Raw genomic sequence first — 18,956 nt, forward strand, 5'->3', positions numbered from 1 at the left:
CAGGCGCTTGGGATTTTCCACAAAAGAGATTTTCAGATCTTTGAAATTAGGTAATTGTGAGGTTTTTGCCAAAAGCCATATGACCTTAATCAATAGCTGACAATGTGCTTTTGTCCAGAAGAAAACGAACTTGAAGATAGAGATTGCACCTCTTCCAGACTTCCTGGCACCAACAGAGCGAAACCAAATGGTATACATACTAGGATCCTAACTCACAGCAGATCCAATTAGGGGAAAGTGTGAGGGAAGGCACTTACCACCCTAGATTTTATGGTCCTCTCCTCCTATCCCTAGACTTGAACAATACCTGTTTTGGTATTTTTATTGAAATAAAAAAAATTAAAAACAACTAAATTGCCCCCTAGATTTAAAAAAACACCTCACTTTTCATGAATTGGCACCACTAACTAACCTGACTTTTTAGCTAAAACAGAGTACAGCTAAAACATGGATCTTATAAATTTGCAAGGCCTTCCAAAGGTAAATGTAACTCTAATGATGGTAGTATTAGATAGAAAATATTCCAGAAAGCTTTTTGCTAGCAATTTCTTTAATTCATCACATTGCCTTCCAGAATTATAAAGTTTCTGACTTAATTGTGATACCAAACTAAACTGTAAATAATCCTCATTAAATTCATTTCCTATAGCTGTAGTTTAGCACTCCAATATCACCAAGGTTTCCCGTGCAACTGAACCATCGTTTAAATCAAACCTATCCAACTTAGCTCAATTAAATAAACCCTCGTGCAACTCAACCCTCCCTATAATTTAACCTCTTTTTAGCTAAAAACCCGTGTAACTCAACCCCCATTAAATTCAAACCTCATTTAATGCAAAGCCATCTAACTCAACTACCGATTAACCCAATCCCCGTTTAATTCTTACGTAATTGTTCTTATTTTGTTTTATCCTGCTGTAAAGCAAAACTAATTCTCCTCCCACCCTCTAAAAAAACAAAAATTTATGATTTTTTCTTATATATTTGAAACTATTAAAACTGAATTTGTTCAATTCATTCCGCTAATACTTTAGCTGAAAGATAACCATTCGATAATACATTTTATCTTGTTTGAGAACACTATAATTACAACATTAACAATGACAACCCATCCCCATGACCCCATAGTGCAGGGATATCATCAACAGTTAATCCATAATCCCGAAAGACTACCAATAAAAAAATGAAAAAAAAACACAAAAATAAATCAGCAATATTTTGTAAACAGTCTAGGGCATTATTTAACCATTAGGGAAGCTGTGATTCAATTACAAGGTGGTGAATAATCAAGTTGGAAAGAGCATTGAATGGTAAATTGAATAGTATATTTATCTTTCAATCAGTGATTTAATTAAACGTTCGATAAATTTAACCCCAAAACCATTAGCAGCAAACCTTAAAAAGCTCGATTCTATTTAAAGCTCAAATCCTGTAAAATTACTAAAAAATCAGATCTCACTTTACGTTTAGGGCATTGTAATATACGTTGGAAACAGCGAGTGAAGCAAGAAACAATTTTCAAGCTTCTAATCAGCGCTAGATCAAACTTATTCATAGGCAAGGATTGATTTGAGTCAAACAGGGGTTGATTTAAATGGGGGCTGAGTTAGATTAGGGTTGATCTAAGCAGGGTTGTGTTGCATGGGGTTGAGTTAAAAGGGGTTAAGTTAAATGAGGGTTGATTTAGATGAGGTTGAGTTGAACGGTTGAGTGGAATAAGGTTTGAAATAAATACGGTTAAGTTTGACGGGGATGGAGTTGCACGGCGATTGACTTGATTGGGGGTGAGTTAAAAGGCGGTTGAGTTAAACGTAGTTGAGTTAAAAGGGAGTTGAGATACATGCACACCATCACCAAGTGTGTGCATTCAGTTTTAAACAGCAAAGCGTGGGCCAAACGACAAGAATGTCACCAAGAATGATGGCTACCCAGCTTGTTAGGGTACTGACTATTATTGACCCGCTATGGCCCACATTTTCGAAACTCCTTTTTTAAGCCGATGTAATCTATAAGAGAGATTCGTCAGAATAATGGAAAATTTGTAGATCGATCTCTGAATAGTTTATAATATTGTGGATAGATCTGAGTCTGTTTATAGTGTTAATTCCAACCAATTCAACAAGTTTCCTTTCCTGCTGGTCAGAAAATTTTAGCCCATTTTAATTACTTGCACAGCCAGGAGGAAATCTATTGGGAGAGAGAGGCTAATCATCCTCCTTTGAGGCGCACAATGTATAAAAAACCTGATTCCGATTGTATGACTGTTGCAAAATTATCCCATTCATAATCATTTACCAAATGAGTTGAAGCCTTCCCAAAGCAGAATCCTGACTTGAACTCTGATACTAAGACTCTTAGGTTCAGTAAAAGAAGATAAATTATCTCATTCATTTCATTAGAAAACTACATTTATTTACAAAATATACAAATCTAGGGTATGATAAATAAATCATGTCTAAGATCGTTTGGATTTGTAAGCCACACCAAGATGAATGGAATATGGTACTGAAGATATGACAATACACGGCAACGCTGCATTCAGCAAAAACTCAAGTGTATAAAATAGGATATCTATTTCTTTGGGTATAAGTAGATGTGATACTCCTGTCATTTTGGAAAGAATGTCACCAAGGATGATGGCTACCCAGCTTGTTAGGGCACTGATTATTATTGAGAGGCTATGGGCCACATGTTCGAAATTCGTATTTTAAGCTGATGTAATCTATACGGGAGATCCATCAGAACAATGGAAAACTTACAGATCGACCTCTGAATTTTTATAATATTTTGCATAGATCTGAATACATTTATGGTGTTCAAATCCAATCAAACTCAACAAGTTCCTTTCCTGCTGGTCTGAAAACTTCGACCCATTTTCTTTACTAGCAAAGCCAGGAGGATAGCTATTGGGAGGGAGAGGCTAAGTATCCTTCTTTGAGATATACAATGTATAAAAAAATCTGATTCCGATTGTACGACCGTTGTAAAAGTGTCTTATTTATAGTCATCTACCAAATGAGTTGAAGCCTTCCCAAAGTAGAATCCTGACTAGAACTCTCATATTGATCCTTACGTTTTGTAAAAGAAAATAAATCATCTCATTCATTTCATTAAAAAACTACAGGTATTTACAAAATATACAAATTTAGAGTAAAATAAATAAATCATGTCTAAGATCGTTTGGATTTGTTAGCCACGCCAAGATGAATGAAATATGGTACTGAAGATATGACAACATACGGCAACGCTGCATTCAGCAAAAACTCAAGTGTATAAAATACGATATCTATTTCTTTGGGTATAAGTACATGTGCTACTTCTGTCATTTTTCCGGCTAGGAAGCAAAGAAAAATGAGACCAATTGTGGCTTTCATATTGAATTTTGATCTGTCAATCTTCTTCATGGCACTGGAAAATAAAAAGAATACTATTAGCTAATTTGCCAAAGTTTGCCACAGATTGTCGGCCAACCGTCTAGGGCTAAACGGGAAGCAGGTCATCCTTGGCTGAGGTGGGAGGACGTCGTAAGGAAAGTTCTTAAAGGAAATGGGAACTTTCTGGGAGGGTGAAAAAGAGTGAGGCTTTGAATAAATGGGATAGAGGAGAACCATGCGTAGCTGTGCTGGCTTCAGCAAAGGCACCATTTGGGGGGGGGGGGGGTCAGGGGTGGGCAAATGCCCACCCCAGATTTTTCAGGGGGGCCCACGCTTCCACCACAAAGGGCCCTTTGCCGGCGATAATAATCCATTATGTCCAACATAATCCATTCTGTCCAATTGATTTGAAATTGCTGCACGCCTATTACTTTCACCGACGTATTGTTTGCTTAAATAAGAAAGTTTCTCGCTGAGGAGGGCCAGTCTTTAGTCTGGTTGAATTTTCCACTTTCAGTTTAATCACTTAACCTCGTTGATTATGATCTTTGATGTTATAATTAATTTTATAGGTCAGTGTGGCTGAGTTCCACATTGGGTTACAGTACATTTCCATGCAACACACGGGTGCTGAAAATGAGTTTTTACTTAGAATATTAGATCGATGTGCTGCCAAAACTTTCATTAATTTTACGTGAAAGTTGGGGGGGCCCAAAATGGAGTTCATGCCCACCCCAAGATTTGGCCCAAATGGCGCCTCTGGGCTTCAGGTGGCTTGGTGCTACGGTGAGTTATTAGTAGTAGTTGTAGTATTATTTAATTTCATTCAAAGATATTGATTGATTTCATAGTAACTCAATTAAGCACAAATTAAAACTTGCAAATGAAGCTTGGCTTTTAAACAATTTTACGCAATATCTAGACAGTTCAATGCTTAAAAAGAATCTTCACCTACTCTAACTTAAAAATCAATAATCTTTCTCGTGATTATTTTATAGCATTTTTAATTTTGAACAGGGCTGGAGATGGTGACAAAGGTTCCATTCCAAGTTCTGTTTTAACTATGTTAGACCTATGATGAGCTTACTTGAATAGTCTTACAGTTTTCTAATTTGTCTGTTTTTCTGAAAACCATACAATTCAGGGAGCCAAAAGCTTATCTTACAGTCTTACAGTGGCAAAAGATCTAACATTTTGATTCTTTCTGAAGGTGGTATTTCCATGCTTTGTTATTACTCAATTTTTGCATTAACGTCATGCATCATTTTTTTTACTATTAGATAATCTCATCGTGCCCAAAACACAAAAGTGCGTAAGAACATAAACATATGCAGGAGCTTTTTTTCTGGGGGGGGGGGTGTAATAAAAAAAAGATTTATTGATGGATTGGATGTGAAATTCCCAGAAAATCGGTGAGAATCTTGGTTTCGAGACCCAGGCCTTGGTCCCTTTCCCTTCCTCCACTGCATAAGCCCCTCCATCAGACAATCGTAATGAAAATGACACAGTTTGATCCTTAAGATTCAGTGTAAGTTTTTTTCGTTTACTGAGTTACATTTCTAAACTGGTGTCATGATCGGGAAGAAAAATGTTCGAGTCCTACATGAAGGGCAGACTGACAACTCAATTTAGAATGTACCAACATGAAGTGTAGTTATTTAGGTATAGTCTACACACCGTACTTTTTACAGATTTTTTTTCTAAGAAAGCTTCGAAACATTATTTCAATAGTTTTGTACACATTCTAAAATTTTAGATAGGCCGCGGTACCTACCAAAAAAGTTTAATTAATGCTTTAAATTTGCTTACCTAGATGTTACACCGAGCCCCAGGCCCAGAGTGGCACCGCTATACCTGGCCAAAGAATAAAATGGAGTCGTGTCTACATGAATATATTCACGCTTTGCACACCACCGAACTGCACGTCGAATGGACCATGCGGGATCGCCACCAACCGCCAGCAGACAAACATATGTGGAAAGGGCACTGAAAAGTACAATGGCCGAGGCTCCATACCAAGAACTGCGTGACATGTTGATCCATTTTGAGGAGCCACATACAGTCCGTGCGACAATTATACCTGAAAAAGAAGACAATTTATCAGAATCAACCAAGACAAATTTTGTACTGGAAAGCATCCTCAGTAAAAATTTGACGTAATAGTGATAGTGCAGAAGAATCTACTTATGTTACTTCCTGGTTTGGGGGTTTGACGCGTTTGACCAATAGGTCATATGCGTTCATGTTACTTCCTCGCGCGCCTAAGGTTGTGGGAAGATCCAAATCAAAGCAAATAAAAGATGGCGGTTTATATCAAGATCATTTTGTCGGTAGTAACTTGCTCTTCACTTTCATTGGTGACCAAGTTTCATGGTACCAGGAAAAATAGTATTAAGAGCTTCCATAACACTTTAATTGCTATCCCATCGCGTTGAAGATCCAAGCTTTACTGCAGGCTCACCTATTGATTAAAGGGCAAAATTTTATGAATAATCCGTGTTCTTCAATAATTTTAGCGTCAATCTTGCGCTACGGATAGAGGAAATTGAAATAACAAGAACATCAGTTTGTAAAACCGATCGTAGATCAACAACCAAATACAAACGTATGTATCTATACAACGATACATTGTTAGCGCTGTTGTTGTACCTAGTGTTATCTTTATTTACAAGTGTAACTATAGTGTGTGACTCAGTTACAAGTAGAAACTACAACGAAAAAAGTTTTTTAGTGTTCAAATAATTTCAGTTATTATCCGAATATGGTGCATTCTACTTTTCTATTCGCTGGATACTTTTGAAAAATTTTATATGAAACTAGTTTTGAAATTTACCCAAAATGGGCAACAGGAGCTTTTTTACTCAGTAAAAATTTAATCAGAGACTCTTGTAAACAACTTAACTAGTGATGACGTGACAATTTGCAATTTCGCAGTGTGAAAAATTCTGTTAACTGTTTAACAGTCTGACATGAAATAATATTAATTTGAGAATTATTTGACGGCCGACTAAAATAATACAAGAAAAAATTTCAAAAGTCATGGAATTTAAAAAGCCCTTGTCACACAGGATTTTTTATGATGTAATTTCCTTATTTTTGTTTTATCTTTGTTTTTAAATTAAAATCACGAAATATTTTAGTAATCAATGGCTTTTTCCTAAATTTGGAATTTTTAATTTAAGCACAATTAACTAACTAAACTTTTCAATTTCACATTCTAAAATTTTTAAGTCAAAGAAAATTGAAAGTTTACTCAAACTCCACTTTCCTTGTTTTTAGCTTTATTTATATTCGCTAAATAATTCTGAAAAATTTAGAGGAGGAGTCAAATGAATTGTTGAGGTAAATATAAAACAAGCTACATAAGAAGCCTACATCTATTCTTTTAATGTATATTTATTCTTATATATATACTGTGACATGTAGCCTTGGAAATTGTTGTAGCAACAGTTTGGATTCTCATGGTTTTGAGATTGTTATTGTAAAAATAAGCTTCTTTCTTGTTGAGATGAAGCTCAAAATGGAAACCCCTCGTTCAAAATACAACTAAAGTAACCGAAAACAAACTGATAAAATGAATGATTAAATCATCCCTCTAGACTGAAGATTAGGAAATGATATTTTAAAATTACTCTATCCGAAAAAAAAAAATCTATTTTTAGACAAAAAATATTCTACATTTTCTTAGTTAATATTTAATATCATAGAATGATAAAACACTTGCCTGAAATAAATAACAAGTAATTATTTTTTAAACGAAATGTCAAATTCTTTGATTTTTGAACCAATTTATTCTTGAATTATGGAAAGACTTCGTTTTCGGAATTTGTATTAAAGAATTGAAAAAATCTCTCCCCCTACATTTTCGTGAACTAGGACCACTGGCTTGTTCTGCAGCTAATGAAGCAACACCATCATCAGCATCAGTTCGCAGGTATTTATGCCGCTTTACCATTAATGAGAAAATGTGTTTTCTTTTACCTTTCAGTCCCTCTGAAAAAATTCTTACTATACTTGCTGATCCACAGGCGAGAAAAAAAGGAATATTAGCTTGCACCACTCACCTAGAGCGACTCCAAGAACGCACTGATGTAAAAAGTGCGCAGCAATATACATTCTTGACAATGCGACGAGCATCATAAACATCCCATAAATTGTCCATAACGAATTTGATACAAAATCTTTCTGAAAGCTCCTAAAATAAAAGAAGAATGGGGTAACATGAATATCATCAAAGAGTTACTACTTTTTAACAATATAAGTGAGAGGTGTGATATGTTCAAAGTTCTTAGGTAAACCATATTAAAAATTATTCAGTAACTTTGGAAAACTTGTTTTCAAAAATCAAAATTTTAGAAAATTAAAACAAAAAGTTATTCTAAGATTTTTCTTAGTATCTAGAATTTTTTGATATTTTCATAGTATGTATGATAACAAAAAAGTAAAAAGACAGAAACATGAACCAAAATGTATGTGTAATTTTCTTGGCTTTCAGCGACGATATAACTGTTATTTTTTCTTACTATATAATGGAATCAAGGTGGCATGTAGCCTAATTCTGAATTCTATGGCTACCCAAACAAAATACGTCAGTATCCAATTTCGAGAAGTATTCGAAAAGATTAAACAGACTCTGTTGACCTTGGACCAACTTCCAATGAGGGATTATTATGCTCCAGCTAAGCAACTTAAAGTGTCTCACAGCATGTTCAAGATATAGAATTGATATTTGTGTCAATCATCAACGTTTTTACTGATAAATAATTAAATTAAATAAGAGAGTAAATTAAAAGCAAACTTACGTTAATCTGTTAGACTGTCGCACAACCTTCTGGATAACGCTATTTACAATGACATACCAAACTGCTGACATAACCATAGAATGCCCAGAGGGTGTACCGGGGCCAGTTTCACAGGTACTAGAAAACTGGATGATTTCAGGGGGTAGAGTGGCATTGTATGACTTGGTTTCATGGACCCACCAGTAGGGTCTTTCTCCTTTCATAAGCCTGGAAGATAGAGAACGATACAGAAAAAGAATATATCATCTTCCTTATGGAATAGATCTGGAAAAGGGTTAAATGAAGCTACTCACCATTGGAAGAATAAAGGATGACCAAGTACCTTAGAAATCCAGAGATAGGTGGGCTCAGTTTATGATTATAGGCATAGACGTAATTTCTCCATTTCAATTAAGGAGGGGGGATCCAATCTGGGAGTCTGAGGACATGAGATACCCTTCATGAGAGGTAACCGAGGGCTCTATTCAGGGAAATTTGTGAAAAATACAAGCCTAAACATGCTTTGAGCTGTCTGAAATCATATTTTGAGAAATTGTTCTATAATTGATACCGAACAATAAACAGTAAAAATTAAAGGTGGCCAGGGTCCGCCCTAAGCCTTAAATTTTTTCAAGTGGTAACAGTGTAAAGTTACTACATAGTAAAACGCTACTCAGTTGATTTCAAAACATTACGCAATAAATTATAACAATAGACGCCACATATATTAAGCATAATATTAAGGTGGCAGTCCTGCTTCCATCATTCCGGTTGTGGAAGACCACCGGCAAGATTCTCGGCACCCAGCGCGCATGGTGCGTGTCTATTTTTATACGCTTACTTTCTACGCTTTACTATCTAACTTTCAACAAAACTTATCGTAAACTTTACCGTATCGAAGTCAATTCAATAAAAAGTTATTCCAAAATACACCTTTTAATCTAATCCAGTCTTATGTTTTGATAAAAAAATGAGCCTGGCAACACATAAACCAGTTCCTCACCAACTATCATTTTTAAGTTATAATAAATTATAATATTTTCCTATTTATGGGATGGGGGCAACTGCCCCACCTCCCCTCCTCCCCCTGAATGACTCCTATGATTATGAGAAGATTCCTTAAATTAAGTAGAAAGAAAATCAGAAAGACCCCCAATTTTGAAAAGAGAAAAGATCAGATATTTTTGACGCTAAATCCTTAGCACTTTTCATAAGCTTCTCTTCTTCAGGCGACAGTTCAGTCTGTGTCCTTTGAGGGCACCCTTTCAAATGCGATGTAGAGTCAAAGGTAAAATAGCAGATTTGGGTGAACGAAGTAATGTACACCAATTATGCAGTGTACAGCTTCTTGATATAATGCTGAACGTATCAGAAATGCTTGTATAAGTTACTGCTGTTGCTGCCGTGTTATTTTACTTACTGAACACTTTTTTTTTCATTAAAGGCACATCCATGGGACGATGATCACCCATTGACTTGTCTGGCAGAAAAAATTGCTGTCTGGCAGCATGATCGGGGGGAGGGGAGTAAGCATTAAAGTATTTTTTTCCAGCCATTGAATTGTTTTGAATTTTATAAATTTAGTATTACTTAGCCTTTTCATATATTTTTGGTATTCAGGGAGAGGAGGGAAAATACTTAGTCGGTCCGCTCAGTTCTCCGTGCAGATGGCGATATACTTGACAAAAGGTCTCGTTATCTGATATTTCTTTGCTTCATTTCTCAGGGCCTGAATTTAACTATTTCCTTGACTAATTTGGCCAAATGACCTCGTAATAAGCCATCTATTAAAATATGTCTTTATCAGACAGATTAACCTTGAATTTACACATTTCTTTTTGGCAGTTCAAATTGATGGCGCCCTGCCGAATATTCCGAAATACAAACTAAAACGCGGCTTAGAAAACTATGTAATCCGTAGTAAAAAAAAAAAAAAAAAAAAAAAAAAAAAAAAAAAAAAAAATCACAACAAGTCAAAGAGCAAGCCAATATCAAGTGTAAAGGTTATATTTAATGATAACGTGCTGCGTAAAGACAAAGATAGTGTCGATGTAGCAACGATAATGTTGCGAAATTAATTAATCTCAGACTTTATGATAAGAAAAAATATTTACTTTAGGAAGATATTAGACGCACTGGATTTAAAACAAGTTATGACAATTGTCATAGCTATATAAATGCCTTCAATTTCAATTAACTACAATTAAATCTTCAGAATTCTCAGCATAAGCAAAATTCGTCTCTGGAGCAGTGACTCCAATTAAAAGGAGCCAGGGTCCTGTTACCCTTAGAGTCTTTTAACTACCCTAGATTTTGGAAAATACGCTATTTTGACATATTTTCATTGAAAATGTAAGTTTTGGTTTTTCATCGGAGAAACTAAAAAAGACAAAAATTTGCCCTCACCAACATATATATATATATTGTAAATATACCCTCCCCCCCCTAAATAGCAGTCAATTGCCGCAACTCCTCTGGAGGGATCTATGACAATAGTAGTGCAAATTCGCAGCTTGTGACTATTCATTAGCTTTTGGCACTAAAATACCTATCACATTACAATACTATTTTGTGCCATAATTATAGATGAAATCAAAAAATATATTAAATATGATATATAACTTACTTCAATAAATAAATTCGTAATACAGATTAATTCAAACTTTTTCGCTAGCTTATTGTAGCTCAGTCAGTTCGTAATTCCTTAATTTACAAAAATTTTGCTCCAGATCTCAACCATTAGCCCTCCCCCCCCAATAGATAGAGTTTTCATGATTTTCTTATAGAATTTATTACATTTTCTTTATGATTATTACATCCCCTCTCCAAACATGTCTCCCTCTCTTGGCATAAATTCCCGCGTATGTGCCCGACCTGATTGGCTCATAATTTACTGTCACATACTCATTATTTATTACCTTATAAGGCACGTACGTTTGTATCAACATATTAAGCAAACAAAAAAAAGCAAACTTTCGCATGCAAACCGATTAGGGTTCGCGTAGCGCAGGTGCCGATCTCCTGATTCTCCGCCCTTGGCCGGGGTGCAATGCGTGGTTGGGGGCAAGTCATCCGACGCTTTCCCGTGCTTTTCCCTAGATTTCTCTAGGTACCCATTTGAAGCTGGGTAAACTTTTGGCTTGTCTTACGGGGAAACGCCACTAACCCTCGTCCTAAAACCAAACGGTCGGCACCACCGAGATTCGAACCAGCGACCCTTCGCTCGTGAGTTTGGCGCGTTAACCACTCGGCCACGGACGGACAACATATTAAGACAAACGTAAAAAAAGGGAAGAGGTAACTTACCACTTTAAAATTTGGTTGGACCATTCGGCTACGATTACTGTTCCTAATAGTTGAACTCCAATAACCCAATGAAGTGAGAAAAGAATTGGAAAATGAACTGTAAATACATATTTGGGATCAGCAAATTTTGATACACCCACAAAGAATTCTTCACCGCCAGGAAATCTAAAAAAAAAAATAATAAAAAATAATTTCCAATGCTTCAATCACCCTTTCTTATTCAATAATCATTGAGGCTGACTGGAACGGTAAGGCTCATAATCTGTTTTGCGCTTTTTAATCTTTGATAAACATTTATAGACACACACACACACACAAAAAAAAGGTGTTTACAAAGATTTCTTTTCGAGAGCATGCCTACCGGTATTTCCAGTTCCAGTAACTAATAATTATAGTATTACTTCTATACGATACATTCCGAACTAAGCGAGTTTTCGTAGTACGAGTACGAGCAATATTCAACTCCGCAAATTAGTACGAGAAATGTACATTTCTAAAAATCCTAATTCGTAGTTTAAATTAAAAGTGAATCCTGAAGAAGATAAAAGTGGTAGCCGAAATTTATTCTTTATTTTGAAAGTAAACCAAATTGATTTCCGTTGAGTATATCTTTGTCAAAGAGACTAATCTTACGAAAAAAGCGGATTCACTTAGCTTTATCTGACATAAATCTAATATTTCGTGAGACATTGGGAACTGCGCCATCGCTTAACGAGAATAAAACAGGATTGTAGGGTTCAACTTCATTACAAATGCGTAAATCCTTCTTTATGGCGATACGGAACTGTTTAGGAAAAAAAAAAAAAAAAAAACTTGTCCATTCAACAATCGGAAATAAACGTAGGCAAAGTTTAATGCATGCTTTGACAAGTTAATTATGAATTACTTATTTAAACTTTTTCGCATACTGACCCTGCGGTGGGTAGATACCGATCTCCAGCTTCGATACCTTAGACCTGGAGTGCAAAACGTGGTTGGGGGCCAAATCATCTGACGCTTCCAATATTCCCACCCCCCATATTTCTGCAGGTACCCATTTAGAGCTGGATCGACTCTAGCCGAGCTTACAGAGTCACACCATTGACATCCGTTCCAAACCAAATAACCAGTGACACCAGGACTCGAACCCCTGACCTCGTGATTTCAAGACTCGAGCGCTAACCAGAATAAACTTAAAAAAGGCATATATATAATCATTTTGATTTGAGGGAAAACTAACAAGATTGGTGACGAAGTTCCCGCGTTTTTTTTAAGAAAGGAGTATTTGTTGGACGCTGCCCAGTTAGAATTTTGGCTTTAAAATGTTGGAAAGAGTTCCAACGGTTTTGTTGTAGAGACGAAAAAGGTTTCCAAACATTAAGATTGGAAATTCCCATACAGTGTAGTAATTAACAGACTGCCTGTGAATAGCAACAGTATCTCCAAGACATTTTCTGTAACTAAGGGTAGGCTGCATTTTAATTTATTGACAAGATATTATAAATGTTTTAATTAAAGATGTTTTAGTATATACTCTGTGGTGGGATAGTGGACTGGTCTCTGCTTAGGCAATACGGGGCCCGGCGCTTGAACCCAGTTGCCGCAAGGCCAGGAATAGCACGCAGATTATACATTATTGGCTTTAAATTGTCATACCAAGAAAAAGGAGAATAAAATATGAAATGTTTTATTGCTCTTTGATGCTACAACTATAGCTTTAAGCTGTCTATCGGGTACGCTTATAGGAGTTTGTTTTGGGGAGAGGGGACACGCATAATAAGTTTCAAGAATTGGTGAACTATATGGGCAACAAAATACATGTAAAATATCGTTACATTTTCGTTTGGGGGGGCAATTAACTATTTTCTGTAGCCAATCTGAATAATTGATCATTATATTAATTATTTGTTTAGTACTGGCAGAGGAGCCTGTCGGACAACAGACAAAAAAAAACCAAAAAAACGTATGCTCTTTTATGAGTATCAGAGAAAAATTGTATTGCTCCCCCACTCAAAACAAAGTTTCAAGTCACGTTGCTCTTTTCTTCCAGTAACACTTTCCCTGAAAGTTTCAACTCGATACTCCAACCGTAAGACAAGACAGGGTAGACTTGTAAGAACTATATCTTTGGAAAAACTCATTTACAAAGAGGACGCATCCCTCTCTCCTTTATTCAAGTTATTTATTACTAGTATTTACTAGTCATTAACTAGTCTAACATGAACTTTTCCTCCTAAAATGTATATTTAACACAAAAACTGAGCTTATTCTATAAAAAGGGATTATTTCAAGTGGGAGCATATGGCTTAGAGATTAGGAATCCAAAGGTAAAAATAGTTCATAAAAAGAAACTAAAAATTATAATTTACAAAAGTACTAATTCAAAAACTAATTTATCTACAAACGAAGTCACTCAAACTCACTGCGTATATCTTGGAATATAGGCTTAGATGACTTAAATATGCTCTCAGGGCCAGATTAATCGTATTACTATCCTGAAGATTAGTCATATTATTGCTACAAAGAAAAGCAGGCTACCCCCGATATATATATATATATATATATATATATATATATATATATATATATATATATATATATATATATATATATATATATGCATTTAAATGTATATAACAATTCTCAGTATAAATATTAAAAGTAAAAATATTTACAAACTTACATATTTTGAAGCGTTGATATCAGCCCAACACTCACTTGGTACATTGTTTCTAACTGTTGTGTTAAAGTTTCCATGTTTCTTCTTAGACTGTTCTAAGAGAACTAAATCGCTCAATTATATGTACGGTCTTTTAAAGCAAGATAATTAGAAAGAAAAAAACATGTCCACGACGTAGACGTTTGAACATTTGTGTAAAAACACAAAAAGCGACTATAGGGTTTGCAACAACAAAACACTGCGTATTTTTTACCGGTTGTAAAATTGTTGCGTCACGTAGTCGAAAGACATAAATAATGAAGATGATAAAGATAGATGCGCTCTTCCGCGGGACTGACACTATGGGATACCTTTTATAAAACGGGTTGGGACATTAGGGTAGGTTCGGACATCCCTGTTTATTTTTTCTCTTTTTATTCTAATTCACTGCCTTGTCCCTTTTCAGGTAGACTTTATGTAAGTGAATTGACAACGACAACGGTTGGGACATTATATCACTTTTTTTTTTTTACTTTTTTTAAAATTCACTGTCTTGTTCTTTTTCAGGTAGAGATTTATGTTTGAGGATTGACAACAACAAAAGAGTTGACCTTGAAAGCTTCTTTTGGGCACTCCGAGAGGGTTTACCAACTTTTTAAAATCCTGTGCCCAGGTGGATCTTGCCAAGCATGGTTGAAGTGTGCTGAGTGTGGCACGAAGTGTGCCAGGATGCCATACGCAATGAGAAGAGACGTGATGTCGTAGAATTTGGACATGCGTAGGAGAACAAGCGGTGCCTCGAGATGTACCTCAGCGAGGCGAGTAGAGGAAAGTGATGTCAGGTTAAATTTCTGAGAGCTAAAGCCTCGATTTTATTATTTGCGAGTGTTGCCTTTAAAGCGTCTGTGTGCCGATAAGAAATGAACAAAATACTAACCTTAGCGAGTAGACGAAGCGTAGGGAGGTGATGTTTTATTAGCCATGATTTGAGAGGATTTTTGCAGTATTATTGAAATGTCGCTCTCGTTAATGCAATACGCATTTTGATGATCAATCCTTGAGTCAATCGCATTAAGTATAACTGACGACGGATGATACACTTACTTGCGCATTTTCCCACAGCCTTTCATTTTTCAAATATATTTGGAGTTCACAAATTTGATACCCCTTAAGATAAATGATGGGCAATTTAATATACACTGTCTCTTTAAGCGGTTGATTTCACTTTGAAATTTTTGGTGGCCGGCGTTTCCCCCCACGATTTTTCCCCCCCTGGAAAAAATATGTGTGGAAAATGAACCCCATTGGAAAATATCTCCCGCGGAAAATACCCCCCCCCCGAAATTACCCCCACCAGAAAATACCCCTCGGTGAAAATAACTCCTCCCGTGGAAAGTATCCCCGGAAAACATGGCTTTCCGAATTTGAGAGTTTATTTGAGTTTTTCTTCGCAGGGGGAAATAATTCTACTACTTGTGTATTATATGCCTCTCACTCAAGTTTACGCTGTGTAAAACTCTAGAACAAACCGGCTTCTTCGTTATTTTCTTTCTGCTTAGTGTGAGACAAGACAAAGACAAGTGACAGAGTAGATGGGAAATATATACTTTGGGCTATATGAAAGGGGTTGCCTCCTCATCAAGACCTCGCTCTTTACGCTAAAGTTTTTATTAGAATTCAAAAACAAAGCTTATTGTTCTAATTAAACGGCCATTGTGTTTTAGGAATCGTTCGTAAAGAATTATGACAAAAAGTAAAACTTTAGCGTAAAGAGCAAGGTCTTGAGGAAGGGACAACTCCTTCCATATACGAAATGTTTTCTGTTCGTTTTAAGTTTTGATGTTGCTCCTTGATTCCGTTGAAACAAATTGCGCATTTTCAAATACAGTCTCTGATCGTTTTTAAATAATACCGGGAAATCCATGAAAAAAACCGGAAGTTTCTTACTATACGCCACTCACTTATGTTTACTAGGTTGCAGGTAATGTTTCAACCATGACAAAGAGGTCATTGCAAATTCACCCAAGAAACTAGTAAACATTGAAATCTAATAGATGTCATAATTTGTAAAAAACTTAGTAAATATGAGCAATAGCTCATACTTGAACCATTAAACATCTATCTAAGACGATGTGGTAGGCTGTATATGTTTCAGTAGCTTACTGGTGAGCAGACGATTTATGAAACATACTAAGGGGGTTGAGAGGGGGAGTGAACGGGAGGATTTATTGCAAACCTCCAGTTAAGGGTTCAAGAGCGTTACTATCACAACAGTACCTGTTCTGTACTTCAGAACATTTCCACTTAAGAAGTGGCACCAAAACCGTTGCTTCCAGTGCTATATCGCACTCACGAATGGCAGAATTGATAAAAAGAAAAGAAAAAAAACACGTTGATACATGCAATAGCTTTCAAATGAGTCATTAAACATAACGCTTATAAGTTCTGCTCGCCCAATAGGCTCAGCTTTTCCAATTGAGATATGACACTAAAAGCGCCGTTTTTAGTGCCATTTGGAACTTGCAGATGGTATAATTTATAGGAAGAACGTAAGCTATAAAAAATCTGTCTGTGATGTTCTGGTAGCCTGCTAGTACTAGCATTTGAGAAACGGCAGAAAAAGTGACATTTTAGTGCCATATGACGCTTGCAGATGGCGGAATTTATAAAAAGCACGTAGATATAAGAATTAGCTTTTGAATAAGCTATTAAGCATCTCTCTATGATGTTCTGTTAACCCGCTAGGCCTGGAAAAAGGGGGGGGGGGCAGATCAGTGCAACAGATGCAAAAAAACGATTTTCTCTGTTGTTCATGGAAGGGGACTGTAATTTCCCTGTGTTAAGTTTTCAACCATGCTGATTCCAAATGGTACACTTTTCACTTTGATCTGACGCCATTTTCGAGGGGTTTCAAGCCTTTTTTTCGAAATCACCATAAATTTCTTTTTGCAATAAACTTTTACTTTTAGGACGAACCGAAATAATGTTCACTATTCCTGAATCAGTATCAGATCGCAATTTTTTCACCAGAAAGTTTTTTAACTTCTAGTTACTTTGGGCTGTGGTTCCCTCTTTACTAGGTTGCAGCTGCCGCTGCGACCATGATTGCATAATCTTCCAAAAAAGGACTAAAAGATGAAGGAAAAAAGCCCGTTAGACCTCATATTTGCTCGATAAAACAAAACAAAAATGATGGTGATGCTCATCTACAAATACAGCGGTCCATTCCAGTTTTCTTTTCCTTAGAAACATTGTTCTTCATTGTAGAAAATGCTAAGTTAGCAGCTAAAATAACACTACATGTCCTTAAAAACGGGGTTCTTGCGTATCCTCCCAGGCAGCACCTCCGAGGAAAATTTTCCCTATGGAAAATCACCCCCTGGGAAAATTCCTCTGCGTGAAATCCCTCCCCGAAAATTTGCCACTGTAAAATTCTCCCCAGATTTATGATCGATTAGCCAAAGGGAAATTACGATAAGTAAAAAGATCAAAAAACTTATAATTGTACATCCGCTACTTTGAAGGAGGGGCGGTGGCTCATTGTGCAGGTGGGTTTGTCCAGATGCCTAAATTAGTTCATTTCAACTCCAAAACCATCTAAATCTCCATGAGTCTTCAGATAAATATAGGAAGGGGTATATGGGGTAGGTTATCTCTCATCTCCCTTCATTTAGACTAAGCCTGGATAAAGGTGCTTTGGGGTAATATTTATTATTGCAGAAAATGTTTCTGAAATTTAGTTTACAGCTTTCTCTAATCAAACTAATTTGCTTAATATTTCACGGAATTATAGGCAATTATGTGAAAGTGCGCATCAGTTATTATGAGGGTTGGTAGACCCATTTGTTCAAAATAGTTGAAAATATCAATAAATAGGCATCCACGGATGACATAACTCCCCAAAGCCCTAAGACATGGGCCGTAAATTATTATTTGAACTGTCAATTCCTTACAGATAGATTTTATAATGGAAAAAGTGGCATGGGAGGATGTGTTTGATCTTGGGAGTCAAGTGGCTAAGATTTTCAAATACCTAATAATTTTTCCTTCGGGTTTGATATCACCCCATTAACTCATTGCTAAACTTTATCTTACCCTGCTATAATAACTCGACCCCCCTAGAAACACAAGAAAAGAATTAAAAATATTTTATGCTGGTGAAATTTTTCGGAGGGAATTTTTCGCGGAGGAATTTCCCTGGAGAGTTTTCCACGTGAAGACATTTTCCACGGGGGAGCTCTTGGGAGGAACTTTATAGGGGGAATACGCCTAGCACCATAAAAATGCTACTTTAGAAAAAGCGTTAAAAGTTGCATAAAGGGCTATCTATGGCAGCCCTGACAGTAAAGTTTAGTGAGAGGATAATTCTGGTAATTAATAAAATCTGGTAAATATTTTTTTTTATTTGTGTTTGATGACTGAAAAAAGAAAAAAAGCTTCAAAAATAAGAAAAATAGAATATGCTGGGAAAAAGTCAATGAAAGTAGGTTAACCTGGGTAAATGCTGCATGAAAGAGTAACAGCATCAATCTACAGAATTATGGACCCCTTAATAGATCTAAGCCTATTACAGCGGTACCCGTCGGCCTCTTCCATATGGTAGTCCTGATTCTCCTCATGAACATGAAGCCACTTTTACCGATTCCAAAGAAGATAAATTCTGTACCCCAAATAATGACACACCCACTTTTAGATTTCCCATCCTTCACATTAATTGCGTAGCAACAAATTCAATACCAAACCGGCTAGTTCTCAGTTCTAAAACAATTCCTCATGGTCCATCTCTCTTATCCGTGAATCAGCCAAGCGACGCAATAGATCATTTTTTTTTTTCTTTTTTGAGATTACGCTGTTGGA

The 18,956-nt window shown here is 36.2% G+C and overlaps 2 protein-coding genes across 2 annotated transcripts in view; one reads left to right on the forward strand and one right to left on the reverse strand.

Annotated features, from left to right (window-relative positions):
* Positions 1 to 3,089: 3,089 nt before the first annotated feature.
* On the reverse strand, positions 3,090 to 14,282 carry LOC136036313 (glucose-6-phosphatase catalytic subunit 1-like). Its single transcript, XM_065718464.1, has 6 exons — positions 14,124 to 14,282; positions 11,462 to 11,626; positions 8,177 to 8,383; positions 7,439 to 7,569; positions 5,184 to 5,454; positions 3,090 to 3,408 (listed from the first exon to the last, which is right to left on the reverse strand). Exons 1-6 carry the CDS (start codon positions 14,195 to 14,197, stop codon positions 3,171 to 3,173), a joined length of 1,086 nt encoding a protein of 361 aa, XP_065574536.1. The 5' UTR covers positions 14,198 to 14,282; the 3' UTR covers positions 3,090 to 3,170.
* Positions 12,782 to 18,956, forward strand: part of LOC136036315 (uncharacterized) — a 47,597-nt gene continuing 41,422 nt past the window's right edge. The window contains exons 1-2 of the mRNA XM_065718466.1: positions 12,782 to 12,906; positions 14,667 to 14,941. Coding sequence (XP_065574538.1) covers positions 14,935 to 14,941 — 7 coding nt within the window. The 5' untranslated portion in view covers positions 12,782 to 12,906; positions 14,667 to 14,934. The remainder of the gene's footprint in view (positions 12,907 to 14,666; positions 14,942 to 18,956) is intronic.

The sequence above is a fragment of the Artemia franciscana genome, chromosome 15, assembly GCF_032884065.1.
Source record: "Artemia franciscana chromosome 15, ASM3288406v1, whole genome shotgun sequence".
NCBI classification, from domain to species: domain Eukaryota; kingdom Metazoa; phylum Arthropoda; class Branchiopoda; order Anostraca; family Artemiidae; genus Artemia; species Artemia franciscana.